The 18,585-nt window shown below is 38.8% G+C and overlaps 1 protein-coding gene across 2 annotated transcripts in view; it reads right to left on the reverse strand.

The window, feature by feature from the left end:
- Positions 1-6,252: 6,252 nt before the first annotated feature.
- LOC132265094 (cation-independent mannose-6-phosphate receptor) overlaps positions 6,253-18,585 on the reverse strand; it is a 37,520-nt gene continuing 25,187 nt past the window's right edge. Inside the window, exons 6-7 of one of the 2 annotated variants that reach the window (XM_059765577.1) lie at positions 7,479-7,778; positions 6,253-6,738 (exon numbers count right to left, since the gene is read on the reverse strand). In XM_059765577.1, the coding sequence (XP_059621560.1) occupies positions 6,664-6,738; positions 7,479-7,778 (375 nt within the window). In that variant the 3' untranslated portion in view covers positions 6,253-6,663. Of the gene's footprint in view, positions 6,966-7,478; positions 7,779-18,585 lie in introns of both variants that reach the window. The other variant, XM_059765579.1, reaches the window with a different exon arrangement.

The following is an 18,585-nucleotide window of genomic DNA, read 5'->3' on the forward strand; positions in this document are numbered from 1 at the left end:
CGGCGGACTGAAGCGTTTCATCTTGTTTATTCACCTTCTCCACCTGATGTGTTTCAGGGGTTTCAGGGGGTGAAATTCCACTGCGCGCGGTGGCGAACAGGTGGGGTGGAAAATTCCCTTTGAACTCCCACTCGAAGCACTTTTCTTGTGATTAAATTCCACCGAGTGTTGCGGGCGGCAAAAAATATGCCAAAGTCAAATGGAATCTATTCCCCCGTGGCGTCATTCATCTGTTGCTGTGCCTGAGATAAAGCCAAGAGGGAGAAAGTGGGGGAAATGGTGCTGAGGGAAAAGCATGTGCATATTTGAAAAGGAAATATCACCTTGAAATGCTAATGCGGAGATATTTAAAATATCACAGCTGTTCAGAGACACCACGAAATACCACAAAACGACTGCAAGTTTACGTGTCGTATCACTTCGGAGTCAGCTCAATTCTTCGTTTGCTCCTTCGATGGAAAGTACGTGATATTTTGCTATATTCACGCAATTTTTCTCCTTCTTGCCTCCCTTCAGGATGATGTTTCACGCAAAGTTTTACAACTCAATAGGAATTGTTGCAGTTTTTCTTACATCCCCCGCCCGAGAAAAAAAACCATGAAAAGAAACGTGACTTTTACACCTTCAATCGCTTTGAAAACCGAAATTCCAACATAAGTCTACACACAAGTACGTGACTATTTGAATGCTTTCTAAATTAATGTAGGGTTGGCTGAGCAAGAGACGATAGAGAGTGTGGGAAGAGCAGAGAAAGAATTGAGAGACTCTTTTTGCCATTTCAGCAAATTTAAGCCATTTATGAAAGTGCCAGAGATCTCACACCACGGCGCGCACTTTCATCGGTGCAAATGGATCCGCTGAGAGGAGACGAAAGGAGCGAGGTGAGACTCCAATCAATACACACCCCCCGTTGGGGGTGGGAAGATAGAGAGCGGTGGGAATTTTAATTGTTGGAAATCCTATTCCGTCCCCAGTGTGAATTACACGCCGTCGTCCGAGCCCTTTTCCCTCTTCTTCCTGTGACTGGAGCACTTCACACTTGACATGCTTTTCGTGTTATCGCTTCCCCGCGGGTGGATTTGTGTGTAAATTTTTATAGAATTGACGCGTTGTCTGGAGATGTTTCAGCACATGACACGCATTCATCTAATGAGCGCGCTCATGCACCTTTTCCTCCCCCCTTTTCCACGCAATCCTGAGACTCTTGAGAACCCCGCGCTCAAGAGACAAAACGACTTTATATTTAGAACCCACGAGGGAATTGATCCATCTGCTTCTTCGCTCTGCACGAGAACGCGCGGCTTGAGTTGATGATTTAGCTGAGCGACAGCGCGATCGCGGACATCTGTCGAAGAGACTGGAATGGATGTTAGAATATCTTAGACTGATTCGATGTGACAAGGACAAAATACACTCTAATAAATCGTATAGACGCTGGAGAGATTCTCTTCACTTTGGATGTTTTTTAAAGAGAAGATCTTTCAGAAAAGATTAGAATTACTCGATATGAACAATTTATTCTGGGATTTTGCAATAAAACCTGCATTTTCGTGATAAAATACAGTGATTTCAAAGAAAATAACTCCACTTAAAGCTTTGAAATACATTGAAGTGCTGTAAATTTCCATGTGAAGCCAGAGATACGAATTTTTCCATAAATCTTCCCCCATTAATAACTAATAATAATTACCATGCAGAGTTTCAAGTCGTTAGTCGGTTCATCCTTAATCCGTATGGCACTGAAACGTACCTGTTTGTGCTTCTCAGAAGCACATTTTATTCAATCTGAGAGTATATTTTTTTTAATTAGAGTTTTTCCTACAATTTTCCACTCTTTGAGTGCATTTTTCAACAAAGAAGAAAGTGAGAATATCAAAGACGGTAAACAGTAGAAGAATCTTGTCTTATTTGTCAAGACAAATAGATTCTGGCAACTGAAATTGAGTAAAGTTTCACAATTTCATCCAAATTCATTCACAGACGAGAAATTCGCGTGTGCCAAAGGCCTAAGAATGATTAAATTATCTCAAATTGACTGAAAAACCTATAAATCTCTTCCTGCCTAACGCGAAATGATGTCCAAATTGTCCAAACAATAACGCATTTATGGCAGAAAAGGACTCTATGGGCCGAAGGACGATGAATTAACAAATATTTCCACTCAGGCCATTTCGATGTCTCGCTGATGGTGCGTTGTGTGTGTGTGTGGGGAATAAATTCCGAATGGGGAAATATCAGGCGAGCAGATATGTATTAGAAAAGATTTATGATCCAACTTTTGTACTTCTTTTTTTTCCTCCTGTCTTAGCATATCTGCGAAAGCTCATCTGGCACCAGATTCAGTCCCAGAGTGAACACGCGCGTGCTAAACTTTCATCTGCCTTTTTTCCCAGCGCCCACGACGATGTGAGAAACATTCGTCTTATGTGTTTCGATTTCATTATTCATCGTGTACATAACTCGATAACGACAGTTGTTATAAACTTTGAGGTAATTCTTATTCAAATGAATGCGCCGCCGTATTCATGACTCCTCCGTCGGTGCTTTTTTTGCCACACACACACCGCGTCACAGCCGAAAAAGCCATTCCCGTGATCTCACCACGGGTCGTGCCCCGGTTTTTTGCCCTCCCTTCCATTGGGGGTGGTTCGTTCAATATTTGCTCTCAAACATCCACTCGCGTGTGAGGTTGGAAAGAAGTGCGGCGCAAGATGAGAGACTAAAAGCTCCCGCCACTACCGCAAAAGCAACGAGGGTGGCGGCGGTGGAGACGGGAAGTGTGGGCCAAGATCCGCGAGTTGGTGGCGCAGTGATTTGCGCCTAAAGTGGTTTTCACGCGAAATGTGTTTACCAGCCACTCGCACCACATGAAATTTGCACTTTCACCACATTACACCAAGCTATGCCAGCTCAAAAATTTCCTTACAATATAAATAACAATGTGAAGTGGTGGAATACAAAAGTTTTTCCCACCCTCGGCGGCGCACAGATGAAATCACGCGGCCTGTGCAAAGGGAGGGTGTGAGAGAGCTTTAAGAGCTTTATGAGCCACATTAAAAATAATACTCTCATGCGCGTTTAATTTAATTTACTGCCACTGTCGGCTGGAATTTATTTGTCAAGATACCGTTTAACGTCTCCTATGACAGTAAATTCACGCAGTTCTGACGCTCCCAAGGCATTTCTCAGCTCGCCAACAGGCGGCAAATTCTACAATTCCGCTCAATTTCCCGTGAAACGCAAGATGAGAGTGCAGTTAAGGACATAATAAGAACTCTCACATCACGAAATTTGAGTTGTATTCTGATTTCTATAAATAAATTAACACTTTGATGGTTTTGAGTGAGTCTTATTTGAGTTCTTTTCTGATTTATTGTGCATTGAAAAGATAACTTAAAGGTCATTGCAACTTTACTTTCTTATCATTTTAAATAAGCTGTCAAAATTATTAAGATTTATGGATCAATTTCGCGATCTGAAACATTTCAAACGTTGGCGCATGAAGTCAATTCTTTATATTTCGTCGTGAGAAGGCAAGAGAGTCCAGAAAATTCACGTGAAAACCGAAGAAATTCACAGAAATGATGTTTGTTTATAGATCAACATAGATTTATCTGACCAAAATGTCTCAGAAAAGACATTTTCCTGAATATTCTGACCAGCAGAATCCTTTAAGACAGTCTTGTCACTGAGATTCACTATTTCACCCTGTTGAACTGATTCTTCATGTTGAAAACATCCTTCTCTAATTACCGAAAGCTCTTGGAAGTTTCTTGAGATTACTTTGAGAGGAACAGAGAAAATTGTGTTAAACTTACACTGACTTGTCCGGCTGGGAAAGAGCGTTTCGATACCTGAAATTCGTATTCACTTAACCGCCTGAAGGCCGCCAATATTAGCTATGAGATGTGTATAGTTACATATAGTTAATTTGTAAGTTTCATGAAATCTCTAAAGTTGCAACGACTCCTGAAAGACTGTTTTTTTGGTGCTGTTTGCTCCAAATGAAAGCTCTTTCAATTGACAATCTCACAAGCACAAGTCTTTGTATTTACTTTCTCTTTGAGCAGAGAGAGAGAGACCATTGGAGTGTTAATCGACAAGAGCTCTTGTAGAGAAATGTTCCTGGCAGTGACGAGATGCTTTTTGAGGAAACGACAAAATGAATATTCCATAGACATGGATTGGCATTCGGGAAATGCATGTACTGTGTTTGTCTCGCTGTCTCTTAAATATTAACCGCAAAATCTCTGCATGAGCTCCCGAGTGTGGTTTGGGAGACTCTACGTGATTTACTATATAAATCCACTTCTTTATAAATTGCCATATGCTCGAGACAGCCAGCAACCACACAACTGAAGCACTTCAACCCTCTCGAAACGAGCTTCATCTCTGTCTTTTCACTCTTCTCCTCCGCCTCCTCTCCACTGGCACACACGAAAATTTTCACGGGTTTGAGGACACAAAACTATGCAAAAGCTCTAGACTGGGATTTACACATGAGAGAGCGCTCTCCTCCACCCCCCCAAACCACCCACCCTGTCGCCACAACAGCCACTCCATAAATATACGTGTTGAGCAGCATATCGCAGCGAGAAGTTGTTGAGTTTTCCTTTTTATAATAGCAAAATTAAGCACTTGTTTCGCAACTTCACTTTAATTAAATTCCTCACTAAAGTTCTCTAAATTCACATTATGCCAAACTTCTTTGTTGTGGCAACGACGTGACTTGAGCAAGATGCGCAGAGAACCTAATTATCATTGCCAAAGTGACTGTCAATTGGAACTCCGCGGCGCGGTGATGAAGATATCGCGAGGCCGCCGTGCAAAACAACACAGCGAAATTGAAGCTAATTATTATGCTAATCAAAGTCTGTCGGATGTTGACACAAGAGAGCATAACCGAACATGCGTGTAACGCTGTGATAACATTCATGCATGAATTCTTGATCAACTCTTCTGTGAATTTACTGTGATAAATTCCATCTGGCTTTGTGAATTTTTACGAATTTGCGGAGAAGTTTTTGACCAGATAAAAGCCACTCGAAATGTGGTCAATATGCGTGTGTACTTTGAGTTGGAAACTTTGGCCATTTTTCCTACATAATTGAATGCAATTCCGACCAAAATATCCACCCTTCAAAAATTCATGACCCCAATTCTTCTGAGCCATTGAACTAATTTGACAGGCTCTTCCGCACGAAGCCGCTCGGCGTGTTCGTTCTTTTCAAAAAACTTTTATATCGCCATCCGGCAAATTGCACCATGAAATATCAATTTGGCGTGGGTGAAATTTTGTAAATTTTATCAATGCGCCGCAGAGCCAGAGGCTGTTCATCCCACTGGGAAACGCCCTGGTGTGATGTATTTGGCACAATAACAATAGTGTAACAGCTAGTAAAGCCATCCAGGAAGGCATTGCGCGCCTCATTTCGGAGCTTTACGAGCGATGTAACCATTAATTTCTCCACTCCGCCGAAGCACAACATGATGCCTCGGGGGATGTGACATAAACTAACAACGCCAAGCACTCCTCTGGGAGCCATGCAAAATATCGCGTCATTTGCCGGAAATTAATTAGCCTTCTTCTGCAGTTCAACAGAGGATATCAATAGCAATCAATACTGCAAAGTTTAGCAACACAAAGTATGTGTGCATGTGTGTGTGAATCTGTGGTGAAGGCAAAAGGAGTCTTCATATGGATGTCATGAGCAGAAATGTTGCTTTGCAAAGTGGATTTAATAGTGATTCGTGGTGATCAAAGGACAAAGTCAAGCTCTTCCTCTGCCATTGATATCCCCACCTATGGCTGTGCTCGCGAGCATCCTGGAAAAAGGAACTCTTCCGCTCCTTTCTCTCTCTCTCTTCTCTTCAAATAAGAGTGGAGCTTCACCGGGTGAAAAAGGCACTTCTCGGGCAATTACGGTGGAGAATTTTCCCTCGACTAAATGTTTCAACCATAAATTGCTGGAAAATAAAACCCATTTCCGTGCAAATTTAATTTTATTGCTATCGCATGACGTGAAAGAAGTTGCCGTCGTGTTATAATAAAATAGAGACTGACGCGCGAAAGGGAAGGTGTGTGTAATCCTCAGCGCGCATTTTATGAAATACTTTGTGGGCTGCGTTGAAGGAGCAAAGAAAAAAAGCGGCACGAGGAGCTCGTCATTCATGGAGTTTCCCTGATGGGAGTTTCAGTGGATGGGAACAAAAGGAGAGCGCGCGCCTTCCGCAACACAAAGATCAAGTTCCTTCTTTTCACTCATGTCTTTATTTGCCTAGCTAATATAAAAAATATCCTTCCGACAAAAAATCACCCTCCTTAAATATCTCATTCCGCACATTCAACACATTTCATTTTGGTAATTTAAGTTTAATCTATCAATGCATAATTTTTGCAGTGAAACAAAAATAATATTTAGCATCTCTAAACATCACAAATGTCCTTTTCTTTATCAGGACAAAAACCAAGGATATTACAGTGTTTGCTATTAATAATTAAGTTCACATCTTTAAAAAACATTGAATAACACTTCAAACAGCTTCTCTTAAGTGCATCAATTTCTCATCTTATATTTGGCAAAAACAATTCAAAGGAACGCAAATTTCTTTAATTATATACTGCAAAAAGGTGTAGCTTAAAAATGACTTGATAAAAGGCGATTAGATTAGAAGTTCATCATCACTTTCAGTTAGTGTGGCTGGATTCATCAAAAGGCTGGCTTCTTCATTGGAAACCTGCAATTTACGACAATGACTTTAGAGAAAGTCTCAACTAAAATTCCCACATGGAATTTTAGCCACAAAATCCTACAAGACTACATAATAACATAAATAAGCAAAATTAAAGCCACAAGAAAATTTCGAGATTTTGGAATCAAACATAAACAAATTTTTTATCAATGTAACACATCCAAAAAAGGTGCCAAGAAAAATCATATGCTGTAGTGAGGCTCATAAAAGTCCTGCAAATCCGAAAGAAATAAACGTATTGGTTTTGATACTGTTTAAATGTGTGGAAAATGGAAAAATTGTGTCTTAATCTACTGGATTTTGGTCAGTATTTTAATCATAAAAATAAAAAATTAGAAAACAAATCAAAAATAGTGTAAACAACAAGTATTTCTATGATTAAATTGCTAAAATACTGATCAAAATCCTCTTTTTCCCTTTTGAAATAGGATATTTATTTGGAATTAAATAAAAATGATAATTTTTAAAGACTTATTCAACCTAGAAAATTAGAAGAAATTGAAAGAAAGCTTCCAATTGTCCGAATAAACTCAAAATTGCTACTTTAAGCTTCAACCAACTCTTAAAATAAGAGCATCACAGCATACTCTTTAAGAGCAATTCTGAAATTTCTGGAACACAAATATTCTCCAAATAAATACCCATTTCGTTGTACTTAATGAAATTGCATGTGTAATTTGTTCTCATGATTGCAGCATAAAATATTCAATGCGCTCTCAACTCACCCGTGAATACGTGACGTTGGTGTCTTTGCGCCGAATGAGCGAGAGAACCTTTGCACGCCTCTCGGGATCCTTCAGAGCGAAGCCGATGCCGCCGATGCTGCCGAGAATTGCCAACACGATGAACACCGTTCCCACCGCCGACACTCCACCTTCCGCCTCCTTCTTGTCACCGTCCTTCTTGTCCTTGTCCTTGTCCTCATCCGGCGTCGTGACAGATGGCGAGGCCGGCGGCGGATCGAGGCCCAGCATTGAGCAAATCGATGGTGTTTCGTACGTCACCAGAAGACGACCAAGAGTGTTCTGAAAAAAAGTAAAAGACGCACATTAATTTGCTTCAATGGAAAAGTTAAGCACTTGCTTTCCCCACTAAGTATTCGCGGAATCTTCAATATCATGAACTGCAGACACAATTGGATAAGAGATTTTTTCCCTCTGCAGTCTTGCTTTTAATTATCCCTCATGAAGTCTTTCAGCTTTTTCCTCTTCTACAACTTCTTTTTGCTTTTGACTGAACGAGCGGAAAAAATCCTTTGCATCTCGCATTTCTATATAAAATTTCAACAACACAGCTTCACACGATGCAATACAGCACGGTTTTTCCGTTTAAGAACGAGAAAAGGTTTTGTGTTGCGGAAAATCCCTCGAGTCGAACGGAATCGTTCAAACAATTGCAATCATTCGGAAAATTCAATTTTAGAATACGAATTTTTATATCCCGTCGCCAAGCACAATATCGACAATATATATATGTACAATTCCAGGTAATGATTTCAATATAAAACTCGGAGAAAATATTGCAATGTCGAGAGAAAGAAACGGGAGAGAAAAGGCAGCAGTTTTCCTGAATCATACTTCAACTCTCGATCTTTTCTCCCAAACACAATATATGTATGTTGCATCTCCTGAGCGAATGTAAAAGTTTCATACATGCGAAATTGCGAAAGATTACACTCCACAAAAGGACACAATCTCAAGCATTCAGAGAGAAAAATCAAATTCAATCACATTCGACATTGTGCGATAAGACAATGCAAAAGACAGATTCTTCAAATATTTAATCTCCCCAGGAGAAAAAGGACGCGCAATATTGTATTGTCAGTGCAGACTTTCTTCTTCACAATTTGCAACTCACTCGCATTGTTAGCGGAGTTATGATATGTGGTTTTGCGCTGTATGCAAATGATATCCTTCAGAAATATTCAACTTTTCCACTGAATACAAACTCCGCGAAATTCACACTATTTCCCATGCAGATGCCGAGATTAAATCAACTTGCAAATTCCCCAGGATAATACATATTGCGAGGAGATGTCGGTGAAATGCACAAGCTGTACAAATCAATAAATATACCACACAAATATAGCTTATTGCTCAATGGCTTTCATGAAGGCCAGAAACAACACAAAACACACCCAAAGTCGATGAGTTGAGGCAAAACTATTGCGAAATTTAATCCGGAAACTATTGTTGGGAAGCTTCGAAATAATCAATTACCTTAATTGAGAGTTTGTATTGCGAGAATGTTTCCAATTTCCCCCCAAAACATCTCGACACATCGACGAATGGAGGAATATCATCAACTGAATGTGTTTCGCAATTATTGTCGTATGCAAATATCGTACAAATCGATATTTTAATAAGTAATATATTGGTTTTATTGCTGCCATTTCATATGCATTAAAATAGTGAAGTGCTTTCTGAAAATCCCATTCGATAGAATTGCATTTTTAAACCGGAAATAATACATTTATTTTTATGTGAAACCTCAGAGATGCCACATTTTTCCCTCATCCTAGTCAAGATAGAAGTTAAAAACAATTTTTCATAGCATCTTGCCTTGACTAGAAATGAGATCACCACTTAAAATTGTCCTACTTTATGGAAAATACAGATTCAGAAGAACAGAGAATATCAGAGAAAAAAGGCTTTCATTTGGGTTTTCTTACAGTTTTCACGGGTTTTCACATTCTTATATTAGTTTTCTGAGCATGTTCTGAGTTGCAGAATTATCAGAAGAAAGAAAAATGCAGTATTCATTTGCAGAATGTAATTAAAGTCTTGCACTGTTCAATATTACAGAGTCTAAAATAGTCTAAATAAATGGATTTGAGAATAATTATCAAGATAAGACACGAAAGACAGAAAGCATTGATTTGGGGCTAAATTGAGAAATCCGTGACAGTCTTCAAAGTCACTATCAGGATCATCAGGACGGAATGGAAGGATGTCAATTAATTAGTCAATCACACACTGAATTCATCAGATGCAATTAATCTCACGTAACTTGAAATTCAAATTGCAGTCGAATGATGAACGCAATTGATTTAATGCAGATGTTCTGCCAGCACACTTTCAATCATTTCACGTAAGAAATTCAACAGTGATCCTGATTTATCCCTCTGGTTAAGTGGATTTATGCCCTCGGGACGCAGAGCAAAGTTTCTCGACATCCTTCCTGAGAGAGAACCTTGCACGGGAGAAATGGCAGTCATTCATCACTTTCCCCGTGGATGCAGTTCTCAATCCTTCTCGAGTACATCTCGCAAGTAAATATATGAACTCTCCCCGGAGCCACATTGAGGGGATGAATGCTAAGAAGGCAAAATCCCAGCATTCTTAGCACCACCACCTCTTTCATCATCCCTCCAACTTGACCGTAACATCGATAAGGCGAAAGCACAATGACATTTCAACAGAGAAATATATCGATTACATATCGGCAAGCCACAATTTTTCACCACACAAAAGGCATCCATTAAGTGGGACAAATTTAATTTCATTTTCCATCCTCTTTCCACTCGATGACGCCTCGCGAAAGCGTAGAGATATATTAGCTTAAATTAAATATGTGTTTATTGGCAAATTGTCGAGCATAAATTTTCCTGACATTTAATTTAAACTGCTCTTTAATACACACATCATGGTATCACTCTGTTTTGTGTAAAGCTATGCAATACTGACATTTTCCACCACAATCACATGTAACACACATAATTTTTAATTTATATTCCGTCAGGTAGTGTTATTGTCAGCTCCTCAACGCTCCCTCCACGCCCCCGCCCAAAATGCGTCACCACATTCGACCAACACAGCATCTGCATTACAACTTTACATATTTTCCCATACATAACACAGCCAACTACAGAGCAGCGAGAGAAATTGGACAGCAACACGCGTTGTGTATTTTTGCCAATTTCCTATTTTCCCTAATAGCTATAGAGCATAACTTAGTTATCCCTTAGTGTCCCTTTTAGGCGCTCTGCACCGGAGCTGAGTGGATTAAAAAATGCATAAATGTGAAATATGTATGAAATATCATATCTCTCTGTGTCACTCCATTTCATGCACACATCTGTACACACACGATGACACCCTATGCGTGTATATGGCCGGAAAAGTGGTGTTTTTGTTCATCATCCTTGTCAGTGAACATATCCCATATATCATTGTCACATCAAGAGAGAGAGAGAGTTATCTGCTGAGAGCTGTTTTGCTTGAGCTTCTACAAGTGCGCCAAGGCAACTCTACACCACAATTTGTGCATATATCACTTTCACAAGGGAGAGAAACATAGTCAGCGCTCAAAGAACACTTTTTCATCACCCTCGCGCGTCGCTTTGAGCAATTGAAAATTGTGCTAAATGTAAATAATTTGGACAATTTCTCACAATTTTCCTCTCACTGTCATGACATATTATACTTAAGGCAGAATTATTGCTTTGATATTCTGTCACTCTTTCATTTTCATTCCCTTCTATCGCGCAAATTTCCCATGCAAACACACACATCACATTATCCCTCAGATGTGCAATAAAAGCAGCCCCAGAAATCATTTCTATATATGTGCTGAAGTGAAAAATGGTTTGTCTCAAAACTCCTGCTTCACATCTCATCTTTCACAACACACAAAAACCGCACATGAAGCCGTGCACAGAAAGAGATTATGACCAGAGTTACGACTTTCTGTGGTTTTAAAATATTTATGATTTTTCCTTTGATGGCGCACTCATTCCAAAACCCTCCCTCTTAAAACAATAACCCAATAGCGTGAATCCCAACAAAATCGCGCGCGTAAAGTTGTACCGCCAGCGGCAGTGATTGAAATCGAAGATGTTGAGAGACGGAGGGTGGAAAATTCGATGGTTGTTAAAGGGGCGATCCAATTTCATTGATGCCCTCCCGCCAGAAGTGTGCAGAAGTGCCCTGGCAATTTGCAGATAATTTGTAGGAATTTTTCAAAGTAAGCACATTCAATTAATCTCATAAAATGTAAGGCACTCCCAAACTTCCCTTACGACGATACAAGTCTGATCGTTTTATTGATTTTCACACGCTTTCACCCATTTTCCTGAGTGAAGAATCGCCAAGGAGGCAAAAAAGCGTCTACATCAGCTCTCTTATATTGACACTGAAAGTCACCATTTGCACCTCGGATGAGCTTCAATGGAGCTTTTCCAAGGAAGGGAAACAACAACAACAATCTGCACAGGAAAGTCACAATTTGCCAAAGCTCTAGAGAGAGAGAGAGTGTTTCGTGGAGAAGTTGTAAAAGTGACGTTTGACAAACAAACTACCATCGTAAAAAGTATAGTAAGTGCAGAGAGAAATCAAATCGATTATATCCTTTCCACCCCATGTCAGCGGGAGACTCTCTCTTGTGTCCTTTAGCATGTGCTCTCCTCCCCATCCACATATATATTATCTCAATGTGACTCCGAGCAGGAAAATGGCAGAGGAAACTTTTTTATGACAATAACCCATGTGGATCTGACCCATAAGCCATCTGAATCTCATCACGTTTACCAGAATATTAGTCCTATTCTTGGGCACAGCATTGATATCCTGCTAAATACACACAAACACAAACACCAGCAGCTCATCCAATCCCAACGATAGATACAAATATTTACACGTCTGTTGGCACAGCCAGTTCAAGTATTAGTTCATCGCCAGTATGCATGCTAATTTCATTTCCTCACCAGCTTCCGTCATGTATAAATAGCGAAACTGTTTGCAACAATGGAAATACAGCATGACAATTTATCTAGTGTAGCTAAACATTAAATTAGTGCACTTGTGCATTTTCACAGACAAATAATTGATTGTGTTTTACCACCAAAAAACCATGTATTTTTTTTCTCAAAATGAGCGTAAAATGTATTTGGAAATGAAATAAAAAACGTAGAAAAAAACATAAAAATCTACATTTTACGGGAAGTAAAAAAGCGCACGCCAGGTTTTCAGCTTTTTAGTCACAACGATTCATAATTTCAAGAATCATATTCACATAAATTTCATTCCAATTGTTGTTTTTTGCCTATTTTTGGGTCAAATTTTATGAAAAACTAAAAGCTTTCAACAGTATTCATTAAAAGCTGACTTAATGCATATTATTATAATAGATTTGTGTGGTAAAAAAGGCATATTTTCATGGAAAATATGACAAACGTTGGACTGAATGTTGAAAAAATACCCTTCTAATGTTCAATTCTTCTACATTTCATACATTTTTTTTATTCCAATTTAATTATACCCTTCCTGCCAGATGGTTGTGAAATTTATCTGACAGATATGAAATTCATAATTTCCCCCGCAGAATTCCCTGCAGACAAATATATCAATGAAAAGTAAACATATTTTTTTACCGCAGAACCGCTAATAAAATAAAACTGAGGGCTTAAATTGGCAATTCAACCATGTTTTTGCATTCCGCCCGTGAGGAAGAATGGCATTAATTAAATGAATTTTGCCACGAAAAAAAAACTGATGGTGGAAAACAACCACTCAGAGATTTATACTATGCAGTCTATTTTAATTTTTAATCCCGGGAATTTTGCATTTTATCGACTTATCAAAGCGCAGAGTCAGTTTTACGATATCCAAATAAATTCTACATAGTCAATTATGTGAGCATTTAGAAGGGGAAAATAAACACTTATCGCTTTGTTCATGGAGAAATATCAAAGGCACTGAATTTTCCAACCTCTTCAGGAGATGTTTATTATTTTATCTATAAAGCCATATTACGGAGGAGATTTTAGAACAGTCTCTTTTGGAGTGTAGAAGATGAATTCGGGGCATGACTCTTTTTTTTACCACCGCGCATTGCAACTGATGGATGACGATGTAAGTGACGTGTGGTCTGGAAGCACACTTGAGAGCACTCACATCCTCTCGAGAGTGAACAAAAAAAGAAAGATTGATGCAACAGTCGTATTATATTTCAGAGTTATGGTATATTTCTCTCTTAGGCAGAACGCAACACACACTATTTTTGGACTGTTAAATCCACGTTTTGTTCCCTATATATCGAGCACATCGCCATCAATATTCATTAATACTGTTTAAATGCACGAGAGGATATAAATCTGGATGCGAGGGATGATATTTGAATACTGAAAAATGGAATTGACAGTGCATAAGAGAACTTGACTCGCACAGACGGTTTTCAATTTCAGATAAACAAATATTCTTTTGATATCTCTCATAGGTCTACATATTCGATGGATTTATATTAAATCCTTCAATCTATTTCCCATGCATCCTTTCCTAAGTGGATTATGATATCACAAAGCTTCGAGGCGAACTATCACAATTATCCAAACAACGTCAGCAAATCCGTATGTACAAAATGCACACAACATGTTTTCTCATATGAAAGAGAATATTCACATTTTAGCTTATTAAATACAAGTCAATGCTTGTCGCTGCTTTTCCCCGTGGAGTTTAAATGTCATATGGAAAATTCTGCAAACTTAAAGCGCAATAGAGAAATTTAGGTAAGAAGTTTAGTGCTCATAAAATAAGAATTTTGCAACAAAATTTCCCCATCAGTGTACACCAATGTATGTAGAAGAAAACACCATGAATGCCCCTCAAAATATATATACATTTTGTCCGGAAAAATAAGGGTGAAAGAGGGACCCAAAAACAACTGGAATATACAGTCATTTTTATCTTAATTTCCGGCGCCCAAAGTATATACACTTCACCCATTTCCCTTTAACACAAATCCCATTTATTTTTTGCTATCACTTTCGCTGTCTATCCAAAAAGGATATACACAGAGTGGACATCGTATTCCATTAAAAAAAAGAATTCACAATGAAAGTGTGCTTAATTTCCATTGATTACAAAAGTTTTCTGTACATTCTATTTGCATATATGCATTATTATTATTATATTGTTTCGCTATAATAACTGAAGAGATGATTTTAGCCCCACTTTTTACGACTGTATCTCATCTCAGTGGCAAATTTTCAATTACAGCCTCATTTCTTAGACGCTTTCGACTGAGAGAGCAATTAAAATCTAGATTGAAATTAAAATACGCCATATTACTTTCGGCAATCTAATCAGGCTTATTGGGTGCTGTTTTTATAACTCCCAATGAATTAATTCCACAGTGAATTTGTCCCTATTTAAAAGTCTCCCCTCAGCTTTTCCCCAGTTCATGCTTGCCCAGGAAATTTGGAGAATCCTTTTGCATTGATCATCATTTTTCATGCTCTCACCATCACACACAGGGCCATTAATTATGCAATGCCACTGAAGTAGAGTTTGGGATGCCAGTGAAAGAAAATTCTCTTTCAACTGCACAACGCATTTCCTTTTGTTACGACCGTCCATTTGGGTGAAATTGAATTTTTCACAAACTGAAAACATCACATTAGATGGCTTACAGTGTGGCTGAAGCCGTGGGTCAAAGACACACAGCAATTTTCCTTTAAATTTTAAATCACATCCCCAAACACATTGCAGCACTATGGGTGAAAATCGCTCCACATTCCCATGCAACCCCCTTTCACTGTTGCCATCGTTTCCAACGCTTCTCCACTTCAACTCTATCAGTATGTGACGCCCGCTTGCATTCCCAGCCAGAAAGAGAGCCAGATAAGAATGCAAGGGCGCACGAAATCCGAACTGAGGGTGCTTTAGGTGCGCATGCATTCACAGTATTGGTGAATTCAGATGCTTCACAAACCCCCCCAAAAAAAACCCACGTATTTCGGAAAGTCAAATAAAAAGCTTTAGCTCCTCCTGAACTCTCCCTCAAAAGTATGTAATTACAAAATGTCAGAGGAATGCAAGAAGTTTGGCCCATAAAGTAATAACAGTTGCATGAACTGGAACGACCAACCCTGTGACATGCAGCTCATGGCGAAAAAGCACACAATATTCACTGTGGGCATTTTGCTCCTTATCCCACCCCTGTGGCGCCACCCACAAAATGTAGTTGGGCGACAGTGGAAAATCCACTGGGTGGAGCTGTGTGGAAATTCTGTCGGAATATGTATATTAAATTTTTGAGAACACGGAAATTGGTTCACGTCACGAATCAATAGATTCTCTCTACATTGAGAATGTCACACAGACTATATAGATTAAGGATATGATTATATCCAAGTGACTTTCCTTCGGTTGCACCCGTGAGGGAAGTGGTGGAAATTGTAATGACATTTCAATAAAGTGTAAATGCACCGTGAAAGAATTTCAAATATTTCTCAACCACCCTTTCAATACCACTGGGGAAAATATCTCAATTTCCTCTCTCTCAATATGTACATTTTCTGTTTTGCCACCAAAGACAAATTGTGTTGGCGGTGAAATTTCCACTGACAGTCATTGCGTCGGAGTATTTTCCTCTCAAAAAGCATTTCCCCATTCTGACGCTGAGGAAGACCTTTACAATTAATCTCCTTATCTCTCGAAATGGGTGATAAATCAATGTGGGAGAGAGAATGAAAGCTTTTGTCAAATACAAGAGACACACAATGAGTAAATTTCCACCCCCGCCTGAAATGTGTGTTGTACCTTTAGGACAATCGCAACCTATAAATTTCAAAGTCATTATATCCCTTATCAGATTATCTGCAATTGACAATGGCAATCGGAACACACCAATCTCACACACTCGACCGTCCTCTTGTCGAAACAATCATTTTATTATCGCTTCAACCACATTTTTTCGGATTGAATTACCACAGTTTAAATGAGACCCAGTTGAAATTCACCTCAAACTGTGTGGTTTTTCATTGAATTAAAGCCTTTCGATGGCAAATTAGAGGAACTGAAGCGGTTGCTGTTGAATGTTCCAGCTGAAACATACACTTCACTAGCATTGTTTTTTCCTCTCTGGTTCTATATACAAAAGGAGGAATTTAGATTAAAAACTTGTCCCGAATATTTGCTTTAATCCCTGATTTGGCTATGAATAGGCAATCAAACGTCATCTTTAATTTGTTTTTGCTCCCATAGACCACCTAGACCTTGAAGAGCTGCTATGGTGGAGCACCAGTTATGGGCCATGCTGTATTACAATGTATTTTGCATATAAATCCAAAATCCAAATACCTTTCAGCATACTTTAGCTGTACTTAACATCATTTTGTTCAACCTGAAATTGTGAAAGAGGAATAGCAGAGTGCACTATGAAAATGCAAATGATAAAAATACAAGAAAAGTGGATCTGAAAAAGTTCTCCAACAGATTAATTTTAAAATTACATACATTAATCAAACAAAAAATACTTTTTGTTCTACAAGAGGGCTTATCTGGCAACATATGTATTCAAAATGTAAATATTCACATCCATTTTGTATATATATAGCTTATAAAGAGATAGTAATATGCTTTTAATCGCTTACACGGTTATTAAATCCATCACGTGGTATTTAGCTTTTATCATTCATTCATTATTCCTCCAGATTTCAAGCGCCATTCGAATGTGATCTAATAGTAGTACATCTGTTTTCTATTTACTACCCAACTAAAGCGCACATTAGTCACAAATGATGCTCCCTAATTATGAGTGAGATGCGCACTTAAGCCCCTCAAAACATATCTCTAAACAGAAGCGTGGGTATTGATGACAAAAAGCAGATGCAAATTGCTATTCATAAATAAGACGCGGCAGGAACATTTATTAAGAGAAAGTGCTTCTAAACATTCAAGTCTTTTGAGGGCTCCAAATCCAAAGCAACTTTTCATCTCAGCCACTTCATATTTTACGTGTAATTTGCATTGCAAGTTCTCCGTGAAAGTTTATGTATCAAAAATGTTGGGGTAGAAGATACTTTTTCCCCACTTTTTCAACCCCCATCCCCCAAGAATTGCACAATGGAAAAGTTTTGGACAAGTTTTGTGATAGAGAAGAATGTTGCAAAAGTGCACATAATGAAGATGGGCGTGCTCATTTAAAAGATTACAACTGCAACATTCTAATAAACTATACAAGTTGACAGCTTAAGCTCTCTCCTCTTTTGTAGGTGAAATTCTTCAGCATATCGTGTCAAATTCTATTATGTTGGGAGGAATTTCTCTTCGCTTCTCCAGCGTTAGAATAGAATGGATTGTATCCGAAGTCTCTTGCATGTTCTCAATAATAGTTTCTAAAATCCGAAAACAAGTTTCTCGTATAAGTTCAGGCACTGTAGCGAAGTGTGATATGTTCATTATTCATGTTCGATGCGCCTTTTGAGGTCTTTTTGGACAAATTTACTCCTCTTGAGAAGGAGAAATAGCACACAATCTTCACACATGACAATACAATCATGGGCGAAAAAGGAGTCTTTCTTTAGAGAACAAAAGTGCTGATTGTTCCCAACGCTTCTTCTTCCCTTTCTGGTAAAGACATCATTCGGCCTCACCCTCATTCCCGGCTATTTATTTATTTGTCGAAGAAACCATTCTTCACTATTAACATACACCGACGCCACTACGTCGAGCATTCCCTGAATCCTGCCCTCCATTATGTACATATGTAACGAAGGAGAAACAAAAAAAAATTGTCTACCTGTGAGAAATAGCATCTCCTTACAAGACATCACGTACTATATTCCTTTTTTCCCTCGCTTCTATACCTCAAGACATCCTTTCCACCTCCTGTCTCTCTCATTTCACCCCCGAAGAAGAAGACGATGGGAGAGTTGTAACATTGATTTCTTTATTAAGATTTATATAAAGTGTTGTATTGTACATAGGAAATTTCTCAATTTATTTCTTACCTACCGCAAACAAAACATTCCCTTCTCTATCATGGAGTGGAGAAGAGATTGAGATATTTTATCTTGGGCAGATGAACCACATGTGGAGAGTGAGAGAATTT

This window comes from Phlebotomus argentipes, unplaced genomic scaffold, assembly GCF_947086385.1.
Source record: "Phlebotomus argentipes unplaced genomic scaffold, Phlebotomus argentipes genome assembly contig_2, whole genome shotgun sequence".
Classification (NCBI taxonomy): domain Eukaryota; kingdom Metazoa; phylum Arthropoda; class Insecta; order Diptera; family Psychodidae; genus Phlebotomus; species Phlebotomus argentipes.